This window comes from Talpa europaea, assembly GCF_964194135.1.
Source record: "Talpa europaea genome assembly, chromosome: 10".
NCBI classification, from domain to species: domain Eukaryota; kingdom Metazoa; phylum Chordata; class Mammalia; order Eulipotyphla; family Talpidae; genus Talpa; species Talpa europaea.
In genome coordinates, this window is record NC_140077.1 from 9138969 (window position 1) to 9155927 (window position 16959).

At 40.6% G+C, this 16959-nt stretch overlaps 1 protein-coding gene across 1 annotated transcript in view; it reads left to right on the forward strand.

The window, feature by feature from the left end:
• Nucleotides 1-12126, forward strand: part of SHTN1 (shootin 1) — a gene marked incomplete at both ends in the record, with an annotated part of 92444 nt that extends 80318 nt beyond the window's left edge. The window contains one exon of the mRNA XM_084245244.1: nt 11904-12126. Within this exon, the coding sequence (XP_084101370.1) occupies nt 11904-12126 (223 nt within the window). The remainder of the gene's footprint in view (nt 1-11903) is intronic.
• Between the last annotated feature and the right edge of the window lie 4833 nt (nt 12127-16959).

A 16959-nucleotide genomic window follows, 5' to 3' on the forward strand; every position in this document is an offset into this window, starting at 1 on the left:
CTAATTTCATTGTGTTTAAAGCACATTTTCTCCTGCAGTCGTGTGTTTTCTTTCTTTTGACTGGAGTCATTTGAACAGTTCTAACAGAAAGATGATCTATATTCATTCTTCATCTTTCCTATTAAATTTGTTTAACACCTAATTTGACATCAGCAATCTGGCTACATTTGAACCAATATCTAGACACAAAAGCAATTTGGCTGAGACAAGTTAGTTTCTGAGAAATGCTTCAGTGTGTGTGTATAGATTTTTTTTTCTTTTACCATTTTACACAGATAATCTTAATCAGAAAATACTGCAACTCCTTCTTCCTTTTGTCTGCCTTTTATTCTCCAAAAGTAAGTGGAAATTACATTTCCAAGAAAGGAAATGAAATAATTGCAGGCCCAAGGTCTGCAAAATGTGTGTTGAATTGACAGTGAAAAGGATCCATGTGTTGACAGACACAGTTGTTAGATGCCATAAAGGCCCATGTGAAGCTCAATTTATTTCTCATCTTGCTTGTTCAATGACTGCTTAAGAGACACATTTCAATTTAATTTATCTACTTAAAGCTCTAATACAAATACTCTGTGCTGCTGTATTAACTTTTAAACTTTGTAACTTAATGCTTGATTATTCAGTTCTTGACATTCTTTAGCTGAAATAACTAATGCCATGTATTTTCATATTGATAGTCACGTAGCAAAGAAGAACGCCTCTCTGAAAAATCTGTCTATTATGTGCAGTTAAACTGTCCAAACGAATCCAACTATTTTGTGTATGAACATGGTTATTACTATTATTTATTATTATTTAAACTTAGCTTTTGAAGGAGTAAAGGAAGTCTGTCTTAATGTAGTTACATGCAGGTTTTAAAAGTAACTCACATGATTTATCCAGATTCCCGAACCTAGCCTAGCTGCTAGGAATGGAAAGGATTATTTGCAGGGCTGTTTCCGTCTGGTTTTGATAATCAAGTTCACTCGGTTAGACTAACCGTAAAGCAGAAGCAACCACATTGTTTTACTTCACAGACCTAAATTGTCAGAGCACTTTGAAGTCAGATCAGCAATTAAAAGGTGAAATGTTTCCTTTGCTTTTTAAATCAGTCTTTACACTCTAGTGTTGCACCTTTATTTGGTCTGGGACACCATTCCCGTGTTTTGGGCCAGTAGCACTCTCGGCTCTTGACGGAGAATCAAATTGGTCAAGGGAGGACGTTGGTCACAGCGACATCTAGTATATGGTGTTGCCCATACTCTGTCCCTCCTTTTCTTCCCTCCGCTTCCCCCTCCACTTTGGCTATTTGACCAAGTATCATTCCACCTGGGGCCCCTGGCTTCTGCTGTGCGCTCTTGCCTAATGTACTTTCCTACTAGCTACATGACTTACTATTTCATCTCCATTAATTCCTTGCTTTTCAATCAGGCCTATTCTGAACACCCTACTTAAAATTGTAACTCATCTTTCCCAAATTCTGGCTCCTCTGTATCCTCCTTCGTTTTTCCTCCCAGCAATTACTTTCTATCATACTTTCTACTTTATTATATTTACTGCTTACTTTCTTCCCCTGCTAGGATGGAAGCTCCATGAAGGCAGGAATTTGGGGATGCTGGTTTTGCTCTCTGGTGTATCTCAAACACCTGGAACAATTCCTGCTTCCTGGGAGGCTCTTGATTAATACTTGTTGAATAAAGAAATGATCGAACACATGTTCAGAATCAATAAAACTGCAGAATATCAGTGATTAGAACACTCAACCAGCGTTTTCCCATTATTCAACAATCACACATATAAGCAACCTAGATATTAAAGGTTTTTGTTTGTTATCTGACTAATTGGAGTTTTTAAACATTTTGTAAATGCCCAGGAGCCTAATCTTGCATATCTTCTGCATCTTTGTACCTACATAAGGCAAAACCATCAGAGGCACTAGAATACTGAGTTCTAAAAGGAAGATCCAGTTGTCTTTATTTGATTGACTTCAGTGGGCAGGAAAGTTTGCTAACCTTCTCAAAAAGACACTAAGTGTAAGGGTAGAAAGAAAGATGTCTCCTCATAACCTCTTAACCAGAAAATTAAATAACATCCAGCTATTCTGGTGAAGTTTTTTGTTTGTTTGTTTTAATCAATTCCTAAAATCAGCATAGATGTGTATTCTAAATAACTGAATAACTCCTACCCAGTAAGTTATAGAACCAAAGCTATATGGGTTTATTTCCCAAGGACTTAATGAGAAGGCTAGAGACACCTTTAATACTTAATTGCAAGAATTCTCCATGAGCAGTGTGGTCGCTTTCCTGAGCTGTGCCTTGCAGTGTGTGCACAGGTTGGGAAGTGGCGTCCTGGTCTTTCAGAACTTGACCTTCAAAATTACGTAGGGCTTGAAGCCTGGGCTTGCCATTTATCATCTTTAAAACCTTGGACAAGTTATTTAATCTTTGGCTGGTTCCTCATGTGTAAAATGAGGAATGCTTTTCAGGGTTGTCATGAAAATTAGATAATCTATGAAAGTATCACAATAAATTGCTTTTCTAGCGTATGCTAAAGTTATAATGGTGGGCCATTACTGGATAATCAGAGACAAAAGTGAAGAGTTGAAAGCTGAGATACTGGACACCTGGGTTTTGGCTGGGCCTGGTGACCTTAGGAATGTCTTGTAACCTCTTTGTTCTGTTTTCTTTTTGTTGTGTTTGTCCTTATCTAAAATTGAGGCAGGAAAATTTGACACTCTCTAGAATCCCAGCAATTCCTTACAAATGTAGTTACATGGTAAAACTCTCCACAGATAAGATAAAGAACACAGCTAAGCACTTATCAGCTGCCTATAATGTGTCTCTCAATACAGGTTTCCAGTAAAACACACAAATTCCTAGAAGTGTAAGATAAATAATTTTTAAACATCAGAATTTATCAGTCTGAATCAAGGTAACTGTGATTCTTCAGAATAGTACTTTTAGAGGTTAGAGATTCTCATTCCACCTCTGTGGCTGTTGCCCCAAATGCTTTTTGGATGGAAATTTCTGATCACAGAGGAAATAAATTGGGTTATTTTGGATTATCACCCTCCATCCTCACAACACCCCTTCCTCTCTCCTCCTCGTAAGGCAGACCTATGCAATTAAAATATCTCTTGTCAAAGAAAGAAAATATTAATTCAGAAAACAAAGAATTCTGTAAAAGGAGAGCCAGTCTGAATTAGAAAAATTACTTGAACGTGGTTGGAAAGAGATCACTTTGTTTTTCATGCCAAATGTCCCATAAAGAAGGGGTGTGCTTCATAAACAAACTTTGGCTATTAGCATATCAGAATATGCCTAATCTACATTAGTCTTTAGCATAAATTCTGTGTGTACTTTTTAAAATTTATTAGAATTTTATTGGTTTAATGAAGATATCTGACTCTCATCATTGGATTAGAAAGGTGCTTTACCAAATAATATAAAGGTGAATCACTATCTGTGAATTCATTTGTTTCAAAGACCTACATTCTTTTTCTTTTTTAATTTTTTATTTATGTATCATTGGTTTACATCATTGTTAATATTTTGGACTATAGGATCTCTTCAGGTGTAGTCACCAAAGTTCACCCACTGCCAAAACAGCCTGTAGTCCCACACCATAATCCACTGTGCTCTCTCTGGAGCCTGTTCTCCACCCTCTCTCCGCCCCTCTCCCCACCCCGGCATCGGATGACAAAGACATACATTCTATAGTCCAAAAACACTTCCTGTGTGTCCCCACTTTAGGCTCCAAATCTTTGAGAGAGGCCCATCTTTGGTCTGTTACTGCATAGCTCTTTGCGTTGTGATGGAGTAGCCTTTGGTTATCCTATCTGAGGGCATCTCTGCTATCAAGAGGAGGCAGGACAAGGAGGCCTTCCCTGTGGAGAAGGAGGTCAGCAAATCTTAAAAGATTTCAGCATCACAACTAAGAAGAGGCCTGAGTATCTTATAATCTTGCCATCTTGCTTTTTTCTCACTGAACAGTCTCATCTGGAAGTGGCCGTAATTGTCTCTATTGAGCTTTATTTCTCTATTAATTACTGTCAGGAAGGTAAATCTCCTCCTGACAGATGCAACTAAATAAGGGATGACTTTTCATTTCATCTGGTTACTTCTATAAAACCTTGCTTCTAAAGGGAAACCCATTTGAAAGGGAATTCAGAATCCATGGTAATTGGTGTGATTTGTAGTGATTTCATAGTTGTATTCCCTCTTCCTGATTCTCAAAGATCTTTTTAAGCCACAATTGCCAGAGAGTCTTCCAGTTAATACTTCTCTAATTGATCATATTTTTCTTCAACCTTAGATCACCCCAAAACTCTATCAAGCTCTTTTAAATTTCCTTTTAAACCATCAGTTATGCAGCTAGCTTGCCTTTTTTGTTTTGGAGGTCAAAATAGGTCGCTTTTTGCTCTAGAAGAATTGAAAAACTAAAAATCCATGTAGCAATTATAGGACTTCAATTTCAATAGAAAAATGTCCCTTTCCAATGAAACCCTTTTTATTTTAATTTGCATTTCATTTCTAGATCTATGGTGTCTCTAAATAAATGTGACTTTTGGCTTCACACAGATTTATTTTTGTAACAGTTCATCCTGTTTGGTCCATTAACTGAATACCAAAGGGTAGTTGGTGAAAGAAAAATTTTATGTCTCTTGGTTAGTGTGATAGTCAAACATTTCTAAGAAAGAAAAAAATAATATCTAATTGCCTTTCAGGTTATGAATTAAAAGTAAAACTGACTTTATCATTGTTTGACCTCTAACTGGTCTTTTCAATTTTATTTCATTATTTTCAGAGTGAAACTAAGGTACAAAAATAGGACACTTTTTTTTTTTTTTCATTAGAGCTGGAGAATCTGAGCTTTTGAAATATGGTACCAAAGAGAAATTGAGTCTCTTATTTTTAGGAAAAATTGGCATAAAATTATCCTCTCAAACATTGCTCTCAGGTAGAAATTAATTTGGCTGGCCATAAAAAGCGCTTTAAGAGATGTTTGGGTCAACATTTCACTCACACGGACAGTAGAGATGTTCTTTTGGTCCCCGTTGTGGAAAGGGTAGATTTCCTTCCTGTTACTCCCCCCACCCTTTCCCCATTTCCTCCTCTCTGTGCGTGTGTGCACACGTCTGTGTGCAGGCACAGACGTGTGCATGTGAGTATGGTGTGGAGGGGACAGCGGGGAGACAGGGGCGCCTTCCCTCTACTTAGTAAACACTGGTTTCTCAGAAGAGACTACAGGCTGGCAGAATGGACTGCATGGAAGTTAGCTTAATCTGATGCTCTTATACAATTAAAGGATTTGCTCTGCTCTCAACTGTAATCTTAGCACTGCCGAATTGTGTACGGACACTGCAGGAAACAGCTCGGCTCAGCAAAGCACCACTACAAAGGTTCTCCGTGTGTGCTTGTACATGGACAATTAAGTTTTAACAACAAAATTAGCAGAACAACTGAATGTTCTGGAAGTTGAGATCCCCTCACTTAGTCTTTTCCTCCCCCCCAGGGAGTTGTGCTGTGGATGGTCCGGAAGGTCTGCCGGTGGGTGTTGTCTCACAAGTATTCCCAGTTGCTGCATAAGCAGCAGCTACTTCCAGGCCTATTGTTGAGGCTGCGCTACACCTAGTGCTAAAATTCTGTTGCGTAAATCTCAAAATGACTATTAAAATACTGCTGAGTAATTTTCAATTCTCTCAAAGAGTTAGTTGCCTTACAACGTTTGCCTCCAGTGGCAAACACCTATGATTTTAAGAGACTTAGCATAAAATATATCATTTCCACAGAGAACCAAATTGCTTTTGGTGCTTTGGCAATTTTTTTAAAAGATATCTTTCAATGAATATCTGAGGTATTTGTGTTTCTTTTTATTTGTGTACAGCAGAGTAGAGAAGAATGTTTTTCATTTATTTAAATAAAAGTAGTTTGTTTACTCAAAGTTACATGTGATTTTGGATCTAATGATGCATTAACATCACTTCTGAAACCTGATAAGCACATTTCACTGGGAGTATACTTCATATTATGACTATATGAAGAGCAGCACCCTGAATTCTCTGGGACTTCCCATCTTAGAGAGTTTAAAGTATAAATATACTAAATTTAAAGGAAAAAAATTGGATTTCAATATTTTTTTAAAGTAGTGTCCTGCAAACTTGGAATGAAAACAGAAATATTTTGTGCATGGCAGCTTGGGAGGAGCCAGCGTTCTGTATGGTGAATTTTGTGAAGGATTATGTCTCTTAAAACACTCCTCTTTAATGAAATTTACTTGTGATACCTGGGATATGAATGGATTTTCCTTGGTGAGTTAAAGTTGTGCAAAATTAAAAAAAAACAAAAAACTTGAAAAGTAACTTGAAAAAAAAATCACACATTTCAGGATCTGTGCCTGAACTCAAAATCAATCTTAATTCATACATTATCAGCGTTGGTTTTGCTGTCACAAATAGTCCAGTTTCCTGAGCTTCCATGCACCTGTGTATTCTGGAATCTGGGAATGTCCAAGGCACAGTTTGGAAGAATAAGGAATAAGGCCCCGTGGCCTGTGCTGTGGTCTGGCATGTGACCCAGCTGCTGAGACCCCATGAAGCAGTGACCCCCACTACGGAAACTGACTGAGGGTGGACACAGAGCTGTTGGCCCAGCCATTCTTACCTCTGAGCAAAGGGAAGTCTAGTTCCTCTTGAGGGCAAATCAGCACCTACAGGCCAGCATCAGATCTTCACCACGATGGTCTTCTGTCCTCTAACTGTGTGATTTTTTCATGACTTAAAATGATCTGTTTTTCCCTCAGATAGAAGCAGAGCCACACTGCAGACCCATTTATTCTTTGAGCTAAAATAGAATTTAAATAAAAGTCCACAAAGCCAAAAAACATTAGCTTTGTTCTACCTTCATGATATGAAAAAGCGTTAGAATTGGTAATAATTTAGAAAGTTTCATCTCTGTTTGAACATTGATTTGGGGAAGTTTTGGACAATTGTATTCAATAAAATCCCCTGAAAAATAGGAATTTCTGAGAGAAATAAAAACCACCTCTGTACAATGCCATTCCAGTTCACTGCTGTAGTCATCAGGCAAGGGCTTGCGGGCGAGGTGGCTGGGGGGGTTGGGGGTGGCAGGAAGGACTTATTTTTACACCAGGGAAAATAAAATCTGACTTTCTCTTTGGAGTTTTCCCAGGAAACTACTTTATAAAGACAAATTTAAATCTCTCCGTTTTCTGTCCTTGAAGGTGGTAAATATGATTGCGGCTTTATCCAGTTTTATTGTAAATGAAACAGAGTTCAGACCGTCCGGCTGAGCGTCATGTGTTGGATGGCTGCCACGGACTAATGCAGACGTCCCGCTGGGAGACCAGAGAACTACACTCTGATTCACCAGATTGTGTTAAATAGTCCAGCTGTTGCGATTTGAAAGATAGTTACCTCAGAAGCGAAATAGAAATGAACTTGGCATTTATGCCTCAAACCATTTTTATACTGTTTGGCAATCAGCTTTTCAGAGGTAGCATTTTATAAAATAACTCTCACCGCTTAAAAGTTTCATTCACTGTAATGTTCAAAATGTCCCACCTTTATATTATCAGTAAAATTAAGCTTGAGTGATATGCAGAATTTGCATGAAATAAGCATTTCCCCCTTCATTTCATGAGCTTTGATTGTATTCAATTGAGCTCAGAACCACGTCTATTAGGACTCTTTTGGGCATTAGTTAATTTGAATTGCAGCCGAAATGTTAGCTAGAATGTTGTTGAATATAATTGGAACATGGAAAGTTGATTTTGAAAGGAATTTCATTGAATGCAAACAATGATGTGCTTTTTAAAAATTAGAATGCTGCGCACTTTCATCTCTTGTAACACAGTCTGAGAAATCACCGAGTCCCTTTATAAAGTTCAGCTCTGGCAATACCATTTGCAATTGTTCTGATTCTTCTGGTACCAGTATGGTTTGGAATCAAGTCTTTTACCAGCAAGCGGCCCCACCTGCTCAAGCCCTACATTATGGCTCCCTTACTGTTAGGGGAACGGTCACCCGAGTTGTATCTGGGCATCAGGCTTCATAAAATGGCCTACAGATATTGGCATATTGTCTCCTAGCATCTATTTTGCATTTTTGTTTTTGTCTTGAGGTCTCGAAATAGTCTTTGAGCAAATGAAATCTGAAAATATCTGTTTGAATGGATCATGAGTTACTATCGGTTTGTTGTGGTAAGGAAAAAATACTGGGCAGGAAATCAAGATTCCAAAATTCGAGTGCTTCAAAGGCTGGACTAGTTCACATCAGTGACTCCTTTCCTATCATTTTAGCCTTCATGTCATTTATCAAATATTTTCCTGGGAAATTTTGCAGCATACACAAAAAGATCCGCCATTTCTCCTCATAAGGCCTCCATTTTCCTCCCTCACTTGTGATCATCACTCTTAGACGCAGTGAGGCAGAGAGCACACCTACTAGATGGTTGCATTTGAGTGCCTGGGAGTCTTACCTTGGGGGAGAAGCATCAGATTTACCCCTCTAGAACCTGCCACTCTGGGTGTCTAGAGTCAGAGCTGGGACACAACTTAGCACATCAGGGAGCAGACTCAGACTCTTCCCAAAGAGTGGCCTAAAATGAAATTCCCTTCTTCTGTAAGAAGCCCTGGGGAGACCGCAATGGAAACCAGGAATGGACCTAGTTATGTCAAGGCAGGAGTTGCTAAAAGTCCCAGAGGGGGAAACATCAAAGGATAGTCTGGAGAGACAGACTTTATTTTTGCAGATCTGATAGATGCAGCTGGAATCAGAGATTCAGAAAGAAATCAGTAAACACAGGCCCAAATTAGCCTGTGGCGGCATCATGATGTTTTTAGGATGCAGCTTTTGGTAAGCAGCCTGCTGCTGTGGGAGAAGCAGGAACAGGGAGGCAGGAACTGATTCTTGTTCTGGCTCTGCTGCTGATGAGCAAGGCTCTTCCCCTCCCCAAACCTCATTTTCTTCATTGAAAAGAGGACAGCTTGGACTACATGATTGCCACCGTGCCTTAATCCATTGGGATTCCAGGTCAGTGGTCATTATCCTTGAGAAGCCAGTTACTCTTTCTCTCAGTGCTTAGATTGAGGGAAATTGCCCACCGTGCCAAGTTCAGTGATAATCAACAAAGGGGTTCTCAAATTGCAGCCTACAGGTGACTTAATAATAGATTAATCTGCGCTTAAGAAGCCTACTTCAGGAGAGAAGAACAGTTCTTTGGACTGAGACAATTCCAGGACAAACCGAGGTTTCTGAGTTTTCAGTCCAATCAACATCCATTTGTTGCTGTTGGGGAGCCTGAGGGCATTTCCTGGAAGTTTTCAGCCTCCAGCTGAAGAAGAAAGCTTTTTTAGGATGTGTTCGCCACCCCCTTCACCTGCAAACACACAGGCATGAAAACATCCATGGTAATTCAACAGAAGTGGCGAAGGTCAGTATGGGTTGATGGAAGTCGCTCACTTGGAATGAGATGAATCCTTCCTTTGCATGCTTAGAACAAATTGACTGGCTTCCATAGCAGTGGGCTCAAGCCAGGATGGTGGAGCCAGACTATGACTTGAACTGCAGACGTTGTTGTAGCAACTAGCTAGGCTGGAACTTCATTTCTAGAATTTCTTTACCCATTTCTTTTCAGATTTGGGTTGGCCACAAGAGAAATTTGCATGAGAGTTTGAAGGCACAAACAAAATAGGAGACTTTTCTTTTTTTTTTTTTTTTTAATGCATAGGCCAGGCACTGACAGTCCATGCATGTTGTCACCCACTTGGCATGTGGCAGCAGCTGGCCCACACCTTCTCTGGCTCACCCCACCTCTCTTCCAGCTTCTCCAAATCCTGGGCCAGGAGCATGTTCAACTCCATGTGAGTGGGCCCCCACTTGCCCTGCAGGTCATCTGCATCGTCAGGTTTGGAGATTGTGAGAGACAGAGGCAGCTCTGGATTGTCTCCATTCTCTGCCACTTTTCATCTCTCTTCCTTTTCAGTTGTCAGAATGGCTGACTTCTAGCTCAGCATCAGATGTAGAGGCAGCGGACTTAATGGATTGCCAGCAAACTCCCTCCTTTGCCTGAGGTCTAATTCCTGTAATGACCCTGTATCACTCAGAGTGCTTCTGCATCTCTGACTGTACCCTAATGGATGCAGTCTGGGTCAGAGAAAGTCCAGTCAGGTAGCACCAGGAAACGACATTCCATACAAGTCTCAAAACACAGTAAAAGACATCTTGAGACCCAGCTCCTTGGCCAAGGTAGATGGTAGTGCTGTAGTACTTTCTAATGACAAGTTAGAAATCAAGACAGAAGAAATGAGCAATCTGTCCTCATTTCAGTGGCGCCTTACTTCCCTGCTCCTGGTAATCTCTTTGCTTTTGTTTACCACCTCTTACGAAGGAGGTGTGTGTGTTAGGTATGTGTTAATCACTTAACTGAGATAACCAGGTCACATGGATAGGATAACTAACTAAGCTGGTGGAGTGGTTTTTGTCCAGCATTTGGACAAATCCCTTAGTACCAGTTAGAAAGTGATAAAACTGTGGTCAGTAGACTCGAGTTTTCTGCACCTGAGCTGGATCCTGCAGACCACTCTCTCTCAATAGCTGTCCTGGGAAAGGCTGTTCTCTTGTTTTTATTTTACTAAAGGGACCTCCATACCAAAATCTTGGTTCCTGTCCATTCATTCTCACCCTTTGATGGTTCATTAGTATTTGCTTATTTGTTTACTTTACAAATGGATCTGTGCTAGTCCTAGCGACATAGCTGTGAACAAAGCCAACCCGTTCCTGTCTCACGGACACTTAATTTTATTTGAAGAGGCAGACATTAAGCAACTGATTGCATGGCATTTAAGTATAACAGTGGTGAGCCCAGCAAGGGAGAGGTGTTAGGAGGTGAAAGTCAAACAGGCAGATCTGGCCTGCTCCAGGAGTCAGGTAGCAGCACAGGGTCACAGTAAGGGGCTGGCGCAGCAGCGGGTGACCGAGTGCATGTGCTGACCTCCAGAGGAGGCCTGGGGTTGGCTGGTTATGGTTAGCAAGCTGACGTTTTCCAGGACAGCCAGATGGCCCCTCCCTGCCTGGCACACACCCTTCTACCTTTAGGCACCAGGGCTTGGCACCTTCAGATGGTGCTTCTACACGTGACTTCTGAGGGGACTACGTGCTGACAGACTCATGGCCAGACATAAGACAGGAGGGTCTCACGTCTGTTTCCACAAGGGAAGCGTCGCCCATTCAGAGAAGCACTAGCTTCTTGAATCAGAGCAAGAGAAGAGAGGAAGCCTCTGTGGAAAATGATCTGCATCTGACATTCAAATAAGAAATCTCTCAAACACGAGTCTCCTTTTTAGAAAAAGTCAGTGATGACAGCACTGTAGTTGATTCTCTGCCTCCTCATCTGCCCTATTCCTCCCTCATCCCTCCTCGGGTCTGGCCAGGTTCCCCCTGGTCAGTTATGATAGCCTCAGCAGTGATGGGGCAATGCACTTACTTCCCTGTCAGTGCCTCCTCACAGCTAAGATGTGCATAGGGGTTCAGGGGGGTTCACTGCTCCTTCAGCACAGTGAGGGCAGGGGAGTCTGCGCGGGGGACGGGGTGGGGGGGTGGAGGTGTGCACGGTGTACCTCCCCAGGAGAGCACATCACGGAGCAGGTAGGTGCATTTGGCTTTTTTAACACTTCCATAGTTAATTGCTCTTTTCCTGCCTTCTTTCTCCTGGCCTTGTGCTACTAATACATAACCTAATAGCTTCATTTTTTTTTTAATGGCTGGCACCTGAAACATCACTTTATGCATGTCGATTAGTCTCAGAACATTTTGGGGTTGTTTGTCTGAATCCAAAAATATGAAAGACAAATATTTTCTCTGTTTTTTGTTTTTTTCTTTTTTCTTTAACTGTTCATCGCCATAGGCCTCCCAGTAACACTGGATTCAGGAGACAGAGCATTGATGGTGAAAAACAAGCTGAACCAGTTGTAGTTTTAGATCCTGTTTCCACACATGAAGCCCAAACCAAAGACCAGGTCATTGAAAAAGATCCAGCTCAACACAAGGAGGGTGAAGATGACGTGAAGCCAGCTTGCAAAGAAGAAAGCATTGAAACAATAAGAGACACAGACAGCTCTCACTGCTGATCGGTGAACAGAAGTAAACAGAAGACGGATGTGCCTGGAGTCCTTTTCAATGAGCACATGACTAGTCTGGGAGTGCTGGCGTGGGCTATCGGGTGTATTCAGAACACAGGTTCTTTTCTGAAGTCACTTTTGTAAGTAGTTCAGCTATATACATAAGTAAGTTGTTTAGCAAAGTACACATTCTAGTGGTTTTTGGTTTTTGATCTTATAGGGATAAGATTTTTCCTAGTTACTGTATTAAGTGTGACTGCCTTTAGAAGATTACAAAAAAAATTCAGATGATATCTTTTAAGGTAATGTGCATACCACTCATCAAATGAATTGCTGAACGTTTATAGCACTTGTGAATAATGGATCAATAGAACTGACCAACTGAAGGGGATTTAAAAATTTCTGAAAGAAGCTTCTGTTTTGGGTCTGTTGCTCTTTTGATGGAGAAACTGCAGCAGCATGGAAATTGTTAGGCACTGTGGCATATAGGTCACTTTCTAGGATGTACTGAGATATGCTTCAAAAATTCAGGCACTGCCATCCAGCTAGCAGTCCCATAGCCAGCGTTAATTACTCACACTGCTACTGATGGGATGGAAAATACATGTTTCTGGTTGTGTCCAAAGCCTCCCGAGGACTTTGGTGGGACTGCTCTGGTGGCTTGAATGGAGAATCACAGTAAAAGGCTGAACCTGTGAATTTAAGAGTATTATCTTAGTAAACCAGGAGCTCTGTATGATGAGTTAATTATGTCTTTCTCACAGACTAGTATGGCACAAGTACCATATTTTGTTACATTTTTCATGTACAGTGAAGATAAGCGACAACCACACAATTTCCTTGCTTCACTGCTGTTTTACATTACACAGGTTTGTTGTTGTTGTTTTTTTAAGAAATTAAGTGGTAGTTAGTCTCTAAAAATACAATATTTCAGGCTACCACAGTGACTAAATAGAAACGTAATCAGGGATTTTTTTTCAACTTATGCAGCTTTTCAAAGTTGATTGTTTCAAAATTGGTGTTTATTTAAAATAAGTGGTAATGTACTTGAATGCATTTTTTCATGACAATGATTCAGTAATGGTAATTTTACTATTAAAGGGAGTGAAAGGCTTGGTTTTGTTAGCATGGCTCAGCATGTAGCTGTCAGGTGTTTCTCACCTAAGGGCAAAAGAAAATGATAGTAATAATTGCAGTTGTATTTTATTTTTGCACGTGTGCTAAGGCTTGAGGAGGTGGGTAGGCAGGTAAATGTACTTCCTAAATTTGGAGATAATTATCTTTCTATAAGTTCGTTATGCTTGACTGTTTCCATGTTCTTCCAGTGATGATTTTACAGTTACTTACCGGTTTACTCATGGGGAATTAAAAGGTAATGGTTTTCAACTGTAATTTTCCCAAATTGAATAATACTGCTATATGATATAATAGCTATCAACTGCATTAATTCACCTAAATGAGTTCTGATAATGCTGTGATTTGAACTCTCTGCACCACACTTATTAAAAAGCACCAAGAGTTTCCCAATTAAGGCCAATTGTGGTTATTGACATTTTTGGTTTAGCTTCCTAATCTTGACATTCTTTAATGAGAATATTATAAAGGAGTTGATAACTTTAGCAGTTCTTTATAACTCACAACGTGGTTTGCTGGGGGAATTTTATTCCATGTTTCTTCAGCTTTTCCTTCCTGGTCCTTGTGTCTGCCGGTTGGTCTGTTGTCGTATCTCACACACAGTTATAAAGACTGGCGTGCTTGCCATCTGTTATTTCATCATGCACATCGTCAGGATAAAGCAGTTATGAACACCCTCATTTCCAGGGTGAGAAATTAACCATTTGGTGAGATGTGTTCACTGGACCCGACAGCAGTAACTTGTATTGTGCCAATGTTCTTGCCTTTCTAAGTTGCTCTCTGTCCTTCTCCATGATGACAAAGCATTTCAACTCCATTTTATATAAGTGTATTTGCTGGAGACTGTTCTTCACCTTTTTCTGAGTGATTTTTATAATAATAATCCATGCCCTATAGTTTTGTCCTTTTTGCCTAAGTTTTGAGAAAGTTCGCCCTGCTAGGGTGCATCACCAACAGCAGACTGGGGCGGAGAGGGGACTTACCTTTAAGTTTTTAGCTCTTTGCACCACTTACACTGTTCTGTAGTTGGAAGGGGACCCCACGTTGGAAGGGAACCCCACATTGGAAAAGTTTTTCGTTTTCTCTATATGATAATTGATTTTTCCTTCTGATTTGGAAATGTGAATCATGGCTCATCCACCGCAGAGTTTTTGTAACTAATGTTGATACACTTTTATAGCTAGTGAGGCAAACGGACAGATGTACTTTATACTCTTGCTGTTTAAAGAAGAGAAAGAAAATGTCTCCCTTTTCTGAAAGAATAAGAACTTAATTAAAATTCTAGCTCCCTTTTGTGTCTGAGCTAGTCCCAAATGAATGCCTCTCCCACAGCAACTCTGGCAGTGACTGGTCCTGTGGAAATTCTGACTGTTAGGAGCCACCAGGCCTTAGACACACAGCCTTGTCTGACCTGAGTAGAAAGGGTGGCTATTGGCTACTAACTGGTCATTCTTCCCACCTTCCCTTGATTAACAGTTGCTTGTCAATACAGCAATACAGGTTCTGTGATGCCAACCAGTGTTGCCCATTCCCAGAGGGAACTCACCACGCAGCCAGTTGCAGGTCACGCATGGAGAGCAAGGCCCTGGCTCTGCCATAGGCCATTAAGTTCCCCCATTAGTATTCATCAAAGGGAGAACTCCTCAGTGTGCTTAGTTAAAACTTTATGGAATGTAGCAGAAATCTACATTTGGCCAGCTCTGCCACAGGGCATTGCCTAGCAATTGATTTCACTTTTGGGAAAAGCAAACAAACTGTTTTCATGGAGAAACTAAATCATATCAAGCAGCTGGACATTATTATATCTATAGGTATGTGTTTGAACACGTCTACCTCTGCACAAGTCTGCTGTGACCCCAATGCTGACTGACAACAGAGGTGGTTCAGTCAACCTATATGTTGGCTTGTTTTTAATCAGCTCTTAAATGCTGTTATGTGAATATTGGGGCACTTATTACCTTAATATTTATTCATTTGCTAATGTGCTTTTGCATTTTTACCCATTCTTGTTCCAAAAAGGGGCTGATGAGACCCACAAGGATATAAATAATATCTTTTAGAAAAAGTAAAATTTAGAAAGAGGAGGGAGTCAGGAAAGTGGGCATTAAGGGCAGGAAGCTAAGAGGAAGCTGTTGGGCTGGCTACATGGAAGTGCTGCTACTTCTGCATGAGGTTGGCTACAAATGCCCTGTGCTTTTGAGCAGGGAGGTGCAAGCAAACTTGAAGAAGAACATCAGTGCCTGGCACGGAGCTTCCAGGGTAGAAGGTTTTTGTTTCCAAGCCTATAAAGTCTGAGATGATTCAAGGGCAACACAAGTAGTGAACTCTTACTAGGTCACGGCCATACGAAATGGACAGGAGAGCTGGTCTACCAACAGATTCCCAATGAAATGTGATGACTGCGAGACAGAGTTCACATGTGTGATGCAGGCACCAATACTATACATTTATTTTACCCAACAATGAACTTCAAAGAGTAAAAAGAGCTACAAGGTAGTGAAGTTTTAGCACAAGACCAATATAGAGAGGTCACCCATATTGACCTGTCTGTAACTACTGTTGGTATGGACAGGGTGGGTGTAAACTGGAGTGTGTACAGCTCCACCCAAAGATGCTCATGTTTGGGCTGCCTCCTCTCCAACTTCTGTGGGGAAGATGGGCTCCAGGGGCTGGGTCATCTCACCAGCCACAAAGGCAGCAGCCTCAGGTGTCACAGCATCCTTCTCGGCTTCCTCATCCAAGTCAAAAAATGTGTGTTCTTCGTTGAAACCTATTTAAAAAAAACCCCACAATAAAGCTTGCCGTCTAATCCTACAGTGTTGATGTGGATGTTATTTGTTGCGTGGTGTGGGGCGGCCAACTTTAGAGGCCACAGGGGTCACATCAACAGTAGAGCGGATTCCATGCCATGGAGGAGTTGTACATAAACTGTGCACTCACGTGTTTTGTTGAATTTTCCTTATACCCTTAAACAACATTCTGGAACTGGTGCTATGCAGTGGGCTTGGGCGGAGGCTTAGCAGAAAAGGCTAAGAGGGACAAGATGAATTGGAGGAAAGGCTGGCATCCACATGGACATAGCCTAGTGCCAGCTCTCCATTCCGGGCCAGTAAGCAAGCCCAGCCTTGTCTGTTCCAGTGAGGTCCATGATGTCAGTCAGAGTATTTTATTTTTTTTTTTTTTTTTTTTTTTTTTTTTTTTTTTTTTTTTTTGGATGTCTAACCCAAAGGCCTGGCATCAATCCTGAACTCTTTCTGCAACAGACCAGCCCCATCAGAGGGGAACTGGGATCTAGTGGATGACTACAACCACAAAGAAGAAGTGGGCTGGAAGACTTTTTCACTTCTCCAAAGTTATTCTTTTTTTTTTTTTTTTTTTTTTTTTTTTTTTTTTTTTTTTTTTTTTAAATAAATTTTATTGTTATATTCCCCATACAATTGCAGCCCCCCCATTCTGACCCCAATCCCTCCCCTCCCGCCCCCCTAAAAGTGTCTCTGGTTCATAGTTTTTGTTGATTTTGATTTTCGCTATCTTATAGTTATTCATTTTCCTGGTCCCTTATTTAAGTTTTCTAGATTCCTGCTATGAGTGAGACCATCCGGTATTTTTCTTTTTCTTTTTGGCTTATTAGTATTTTAACAGCTGAGCTTTGGGCAAATTTTCCTATTCAAAAATGGAGTGAAAAGATTTGTTTTTCTAGTTTGGGGC